Genomic DNA, 8209 nt, shown 5'->3' with positions numbered 1-8209 from the left:
CTGTAATTTAAAAACCAGCGAATTTCAAATGCAAATTGCAATGTAAACACTGTCCCTGAGAACTGCTCGGGCCCCACCGGGATCTCAGGCTGGAAGCTCCTACAGGCAAAGATGGCCTTCCCTAAACGTTCGGGAAATGTTTAATGCTTCTGCATCTGCTGGAGCATCCACTAACGGCAGTGACAAACTGTCATTGCACCTCTAGCAACCCATCAGCTCTTCATTTTATAAACCACCCCATCTACGCTTCTCACCATCCCATTTTTGAGGCTATGTAGTACCATAATCCAGCATGAGATGCTGGAACAAACACATTCTCAGCAGTAATAAAGTACTCTTGTTTGAGCGATGGAAAAACAAGAAAGCTACTTTCAGAGAATTTCAGTGCCATAACAGTGAAAGATGTTTTCTTCTGTGGATTTTCGTCAAACAAGGGCTCTGCCATTTTGTGAGTCTCAAGTTTCTGGCACACGTGGCTTGAGAGGAAAGCTCTGCCCTCTTGGCCACATCTGAGGGAGAGCCCTGACCTCTGGACACTGCCCACCTACGTGCTGCTGGAGCAAACAGGGTAGCTCCACACAGCTCTTCAGCTTTCTCTTATTTTTCTCTTCTCTAACAAAAATGTTTTGAGGGTAAACTACATATGAGAGAATTACAGCAGTAAGGTCTCTTGGGCGCTGCAGCACAACTCGACTCTGCCTGGTCGCCTCGCCGTGTTGTAGGTGATGGGTCACATTTTTTGATATTCTTACCTTGATTTACAGAGTCTGAGAGCACGTCTGGAGCTGTTGACTTTGGGGTTACTGTACTAAAAAGCCTCACGTATGCATGCAAAGGGAAGAAAGGCTGTACTGGAGGAGAGCCACACATTCTGTGAAATGTATTTAGCTTAGTGAAAGATGTACTCTATCTTCATGCAGTATTGAATGTAGCTGTGATTAATGGGGCACATATACACTGATAAACAATATTAATTTGTTTTAAGCCAGGTCTGAAAAGATTTCAACCACTTGCTTCCCTGCAGCTATGAAAGTTATTTCCTGCTGTTTGTACTACCTCAAGGGCTAAAGCAGCCCTGAAATGAAGGAAATATTTCCTTTTATTCTATTGGCAGCACCAGCCTGTGAAGGTTGCTGTATTGGTATTTCATTTATCATCAGCAAATGATATGGTTTATTACTGTTTATCCTTACCATCTACCCTCTGTACCAAACCGGTACCAAATTGGACTGCTACCACACACACTCTCCTGCATCAGCCCTGCTTTTCTACATTTGCCTCATAACCATTCCAGCAAGCACGCTGTCTGCAATGCCTCCATCTGCTTCTGCAGTCAGTTCCTCTGGCAGTACGGACGGATAAGTGCATCTTCATGACAAGAAGCCAGCAGCCTACCTGCAATTTCTTGTGGCGACTGAAAACTCCCGACTCCTTCCAGATTCCCATGGATGGAGCCGCCTCCTTCAAGCACCCTCACCAGCTCCCTCAGCCTTTCACACTCCTCCTGGAGCTGCTGCTGCTCCTCCTTGCGCTGCTGCTTGGCCAGGCTCGCCGGGTTCATGCTGAAATGAAGAACTTTGGTTTTGCTGGGGTCATAGTCACCCTGCATGGCAGAAACAGCAGAAGCAAACTGAGAAACTGATCCAAACTCCAAGTCCACCCAACTGTACCACCCTTTGCATGAAGACAAAAAACGTTACAGCAGAAAAAGGGAAGTTTATGCAGCAATTTTTTATTCCAACAGCTCAAATCAGCTGAACCCGGGATTGCTTCTCCTCCTCTTGTTCCTCAAAAAAAAAGAAAGAAAGAAAAAAAAGAAAAACGGAAGAAAAAAAACCCACACCAGAGAAATGCTCAGCAGAGCTTGCTCCTTGGCTGACACCTCCATTGTTAAATTTAACTCCAGAAATGAAGTTTTATAGCTGTATTTTACATCTCTTGGTAGTAGGAGATTATAAGGAACACACAAATGCATAGTTAAATTACAGCAGGACACCCGGTACCAGCCTAATTTATTACCAGTATGAGCCAGCCATGTCCACATGACTCCGGTGCTGGAGTCATTAGCAAGTTTTATCAGCTCATCCCAAGCAAGCGAACAGATATTTCATTTTATACTTTTTTTCTCAGAGGTTAGCTGTATTTATAGCAGCTTAAATAGTCAGTCAAGTCCTAAGATAGCAAATTAATATTCTTCCAAAGTGAGAGGAAAACACTGATGCTACATTTGTGATTTCAGAGAGATAATTTTCATATAAACTACAGGAAGCCTCAAAACCATAAAAGTAGGAAAGCATGGACTAATCCTGGCTTCCACAGCACTCTGCCCAGCTGAAACCCTATAGCACTGCCTGTATAAAAAGCCATTTTATATGGTAATATTTTTCCTTCAATTAAATCTCAGGACCTAAAGTGATTTTACAAACATTAATTAACCCTCAAGAGCAGCACGAGGTAGGCATTATCCCAATTTTATCATTTAATTTTCATTAAAGATAAACTAGAAATTTAAACTTGGGGGAGGGGAAGGCAAACTAAAGAAGAGATTGAGCAACTTCATCCTGCATGCTGCTGGTAAGAGACCCCAGAAGACCCTATTAATAAATGTCTTTTGCAGACACCGAAATGACTCCATCCAGATACTTTAAAGCACCTCCGGCCACAGCAGGAAGGGAACTTCCGAAGCTCGCGGCCTCGCAGGCTGGCAGCAGACGCAGCACTGGTTCTAAAAGGGATTTGATCGCAAGAGCATGGGATCCACGTGCTGGTGAATGTGAGATTCTGCCACCAAAAACATCCTTTAATACTCTGCACAACCTGAAACCTTGAATTCCAGCACGACTGGCATGGAAAGCGTCAACGTACCCGGAAACCAATGGGCGTATCAGGGCTGTGGTTCCCAGACAAAGTTACAGAAGTGGGGTATGGGTATCCCTCGTATCTGTACTGTTAGCCACCCATATGGTGCTTCTTGGGGGAAAGCACAGCAACCACATCTGCTGGGGCAGAAGAGAGGGTCACCATTTCACTGTGTGAGTACAGGTTGAAAAAAGAAAAGGGAGACCTGATCTGTACGTCCCAGGCAAAGAGCAGATGGGAGGAACCCCCTGACATGGGAGGACTCAGAAACCCCCCCCAAAGGGCTGCCTTAGCCCAAGGGACTCACCACGGAAGCACTTAGGTGCCCCTTCCAGCTGTGTGCCCCCCACCGTCAGAGCGCAAGGTCTTGGTGCCCTCTGTCACGTACCCGGCGGTGACACATCCCCTCCTGCCACCTGAGGCCCCACGGTGCTCAGGAAACCTACAGGAGCATCTGGGAGGGCAGCACCAGTGCTTTGGGCACACAGCGATGGGGCTTTGTGACCTCATCTCCATGGGGAGGGGGAGACAAACAGGCCGGTAGGACCAGGGGAGGAAACACCCCCACTGCCAGCTTCGGCCAGGAGAGGTTTAGATGGGAACTGAAGGACGGGGACCCCACGCAGCAGTCCGATGTGTAACAGAAGGAGCACGAAGGCAGCTGAAACGCCAGCTTATCAGATTTATTCTCCCCAGCAACACCCTGGCATTTACAAACCTGTCTCCGCAGCCGGCGGTCTAACTTCTGGTGCTATTTGCATTTGGGGCTCCTCTCCCCTCCCGCTCCCGCAGCGAGGCAGCAGGGTGGCCAGGGCACTCTCGCCCTCCTGTTTGCCTTTCCAGAGAAGGGAGCCAAACCCAAAGTTTGCGGTGCTGTTTGCACTGGCTGGCAAAAGGATGCTCTAAAATCAGAGCCGCGGAGCGAGGCTGCACCGCCGCCAATGTCAGGCAGAGATCACACCTTGGCTTGCGCCTGCGATTTCGTACTGCACCATCACTGCAGAAGCTCACGCGTAATGGAAAGGCACAGGACGCCAGCAGGATGCGAGTGAGGAGGGAAACCATACAAACCTGGAGATTGCTGCCCCCGTCCGTGCCGGGACCGCTTTAACGCAGGCAGCGTTAGTCTGTTTTGCTGGTTAGCTTCTCTTTTAAAATACCTCTCTGGCCTTTCTGTGAAGTGCTGCCAAGAAGCTGCAGTGCTTTGTCTTTCAGAGCTTCTTCAGCCTATTTATTCTCTCCTTTTATAACTTGCACCCTTCGAAAATCATGCTTGAAAGCTCAGCACTAAAACTCAGTCTTATTTTCAGGGCTCACCAGCCTTCCTGAGCACGTCAGTCTGAAGCTACAGTGCCAGAGCTCCACGAGACAGGCAAATCTCTCAAAAACTCGCTGTGATACGAAGGCTGTATCTGAGGGCTGTGGTACAATGCATCTCATTTAACATTTCTGGGAGATCACTAATATATTTGCTATGCTGCTCACATTTCGGGCTGGGGCAGTAGCTTTCTCTTTATTCTACACAGCACAGATAGAACCAGCACATTTCTCCCTACAGCTGAAGTATTAGTGCTGCTGGTTTGTATTATAGTAATGCCTAAAGAAACCAAGAGACAGAGATCCCAGTGTGATAGGCACTGCGCAAACCCTACAAGAGATTGCCATCCGAAACCACAGAAACAGACAACAGAGCCTGAAGATGCTGTGTGTGAGTGGAAGAGAGGTACAGACAGATGCAACTTCCAGTTCGAGGCTCTCTAGCATCACCGTGGCAGAAATGGAAAGAAAACCTAACTTTTAGATGATCCCCAGAGCCACCAGGCCATCCTGCTGCCATACACAGATGCACCAAACACAGCACTCCTGAAGTTGCTGGAAAAACTAGGGACATCACATAGATCTTCAACCAAGCACAGGGAGCTTTGCATGGAAACACTGCACACTAGAGCCAATTTTGGGTGAAAGGGATCAGATGCATGTGTACATAATATCGGGCAGCAAAAACAGCACCACAGCTTCTATCATTTGGAGTGTTTTTCCAAATTTCCAATGGTGGGAAGTGACTTAGGTTTGCTCCAGGAACAGTCAGGGCTGGAAAATGCTAGATACAACAGACAGCAAAGCAGCATTACAATCTCACTGGTATTTGAAGGAAATGAAACTTTAATGCTGGTAAGAAAGCAGGAACCGAAGAAAGCAAACCTCCTTCTCCTCCTCCTCCCGGAACCCCTTTAGCTCTGAAAAACGTAAGTTGCTGGTTTTCTCTGTCAACTGTTCTTCCCCCCACAATAAAGTGGTCTTACCGATCCGAATTTTGTCCCTTCAGCTCTGCAGTGGGAGCCTGGAAAATGGTGTTTCTGGCACAGGAAGAGAACTAAATGAGACTTGCCTGTTTAGAAAACCATTTCTAATCTAGGGCCACTGATGAGGAAGAACAAAGAGTGGCATTTGAAAGGCACTGTGCAGAAGGGACTCTGCCATGCACAAGGCTCTTTGAACAGGAGCTGAAAATCCCCAAGTGACTGCCCAGGAGCAGCTCCAGATGCTGCTTCTGCATTAACCTAACACAGGCAAGGAGGTATTGCTTGTCAGAGTTAACAAGCATCTTGCACCAACCTGCAATGTATCTCATTTTTTTCCAGGAAGTGTGAAAAGCGTGCTCCGAGTTTGGAACTTTGGCCTTAATGTCAGAATCAGCCAAATCCACTTACGCTTAAGGTGACCTCATATAAACATGAGACATTTGGGGAACAGAACCAATACATGACCTTTAGACAAACCCTTTGTTGGAAAAAAAAACAGTAAACCACCACCCTGTCCCTGGCTCATTCAGCAGACTCCTTGCTAGATTATTCTGCTCATCAGCACATCATGGCCAGTTCCCAGAGAGCAAAGGTGATACACTACTGCTAGCTTCTCTGCAAAGCCCGCTCTTTACCCCTGTTTTTCCCAATACTTTAAAATTTGGCAACTGTAGAGATGCAGAAGAGAAAATAACTTGAAGTGGAGAGAACTGCTGGCATTCACTGATTCTTCCTTCAAGGAATAACACTGAGCCAGTAATTCAGATTTGTCAGAAAAATGTACACAGAGCTTCAATTCAGAAGGAAGCAATAAATACCTTGATTGATTGCAACCAAGTCTGGTTGACACTTAGCAGTACAGTGAATTATTCATTCCTGGAAAGTAAGATGCTAACTAGCTGATTTGGTGCTTAAGGCAGCAAAAACATTTTTGTTCTCCCAGAAGGGCACCGGACATTTTACAAAGATTTGTTGACTCCATGTTAATATGTTCTACGATTTGTGAAATAATGTTCTGATGCACCGTCCTTAGCCTTCCAGCCACATGCCCCTAGGACACACACAAGTGAAACTTTCACATCGACCACTGAGAAGGAATTACCAGCCCACCATTTGTGTCCCGACTGCGCAGACATTATGCGAGACAGCCACCGCAGATGCAACACAAATACTGTCTTAATGAAGTATGCTCCAGGCACACCCTGGGAGATGGAACAACAATTTATTAAGATTGTGGCTATCAATAAACTTCCTGACAAAAGGCTAAAAGACCATTGAAAAAAAAGAACTTGCAACAGGACCAATGTGCCATCCAGAACAGATGCACATGGGCGAGTCAGATACTACCACTCTTCTCCTGCTTCCACCTCTCAGTCTGGAATAAAACCACAGCACCTTGAGGAGATAATTGTGCGGATGCTGCGTGTCATTTCCTAAACTTCTATCATTGGCGAACGGTATGTTGGCGCACATGTTAGAATTACAGCTCCAAAACTTTCCAAGTCTTCTCCCCATTAGGGAAGAATCAGTCAAGTGACAAAACAATGAACGAGGACGAGATTGCTTTAATCTCTGGAAAACAGAAACTTTTCCCTTAGAAGAGCAGTTGTTAGGAATAACAATGAAAGCTGCCAGTGACAGCACCTTGAAAAGGGCTGAGCTTATTCTGGCATCTCTCCTCACGATCGCTTGAAAACTGCACAGTCTCCATTCAGAGACGTCTTTCTCCAGGAGCTACAAAAGCTTTCACTTCCACAGGCCTACAGGTAAGGATAAAGCACCTAAAACTATGTTGACTGCTTCACATTTGACAAAACATTCTGTGCTTAACCACTCCATTTAAGATCTATTTATCTACGGCAGATATTGCTAAACCAAACGTAGAACTGGTGGCAAAGGGAATAACATGAGCTGTTGTGAATGCGTCTGTCTAACGTCACTTAATGAAATTAAAGCCGAGAAGTTCCCGCATCCCAAGGAAGCAATGATCGTCACCGACAGCAAGCACTGTCAAGGATTTTCAGCTGCCTTCTGATCCTCGGAGGCTCCTCCCGTTTATTGCACTGGCACGCAAATTGCTCCAAACCCATAGATGAGGCTGATGCACAGTGAAGTGCCGTATTTTTTCATAGCTTTGATGTCTATCAACCTTAAAAGATTAGGCTTTCCGAGCAGTACAATAAATTCTGGTGCAGCATATGGACAGCTGAGTTTAATCGCTACGCGCTTGCAATGCAACAGATTGTGCTTGCCCCTGCTGAGAAAAGGCTGTCGGTTGGAAGCTCTTCAAGGGAAGGACCATTTCTTCCTTTGTGCGGCTCTTGCACACACTGAGCGCCACCCAAATACGAGCAGCACACACTGCTGCTTTCTGAGCTAAGGAATTTGTTTCCGTGCTGACGTCTTAAAAGAAAAATCTTCAACGTTTCCGGACTGGGACGCATTATTCAATACCGGCGAACGTAAATAGAAACAATCTAAGGGGATTAGTGGATTGCATCAGCTTTAAAGGAATGATGGGTCAATAGTTACCTTGGAAGAACATCCCAAATGACTACATCTATCTGGAATAGATGGATGAGAAAGTTTCTTAAATACAGATAAAAAAATGTAAATAAGCCATTGGAGAGGTGGTGGAGGAGAGTGTCTGAAAAGCATCCAACTGGCCAGAGAACGCACTTGCTTCCATCTGCTACCTCTCACAGGCGAAAAGTAGCTTAGATGGTGAATGCTAACACGCAGCAGATAATGGGGTACAGACATGGGGGGATGAATCTCCAAAGCTGAATTTGTGAGTCCTGAAGAAGCAGCCTGCTACTTGCCCGCTGCCAGTACAGCCTGGTTTTAAAGTTTGGTAAGTTCTGGACTAAAATAAAAATGGCATATCCTGTACCCTCCAAAAACAGTAAGAAATGAAATAGAATCACTGCCTAGGAGGCTGATCAGAAGCAGGTCAATGATTTATAGCATTTAGGTTAGGAAAACCAGGGGCTTGGGGCTCCAGCAAGAAAGGCGGTGCCAAAAAGAGGGGCTCCCAAAACCAGAAG

General features: G+C 46.1%; 1 protein-coding gene across 5 annotated transcripts in view; it reads right to left on the bottom strand.

The window, feature by feature from the left end:
- MAD1L1 (mitotic arrest deficient 1 like 1) overlaps positions 1-8209 on the bottom strand; it is a 353458-nt gene that overhangs the window by 119183 nt on the left and 226066 nt on the right. For all 5 annotated transcript variants that reach the window (XM_083800613.1, XM_083800616.1, XM_083800615.1 and 2 more), the window contains one exon: positions 1396-1603. In XM_083800613.1, coding sequence (XP_083656739.1) covers positions 1396-1603 — 208 coding nt within the window. The remainder of the gene's footprint in view (positions 1-1395; positions 1604-8209) is intronic.

This window comes from Anser anser (assembly GCF_964211835.1).
Source record: "Anser anser genome assembly, chromosome: 15".
Classification (NCBI taxonomy): domain Eukaryota; kingdom Metazoa; phylum Chordata; class Aves; order Anseriformes; family Anatidae; genus Anser; species Anser anser.
Note: the sequence above shows the minus strand (reverse complement) of the source record. Positions and strands in the feature narration are given on the sequence as shown.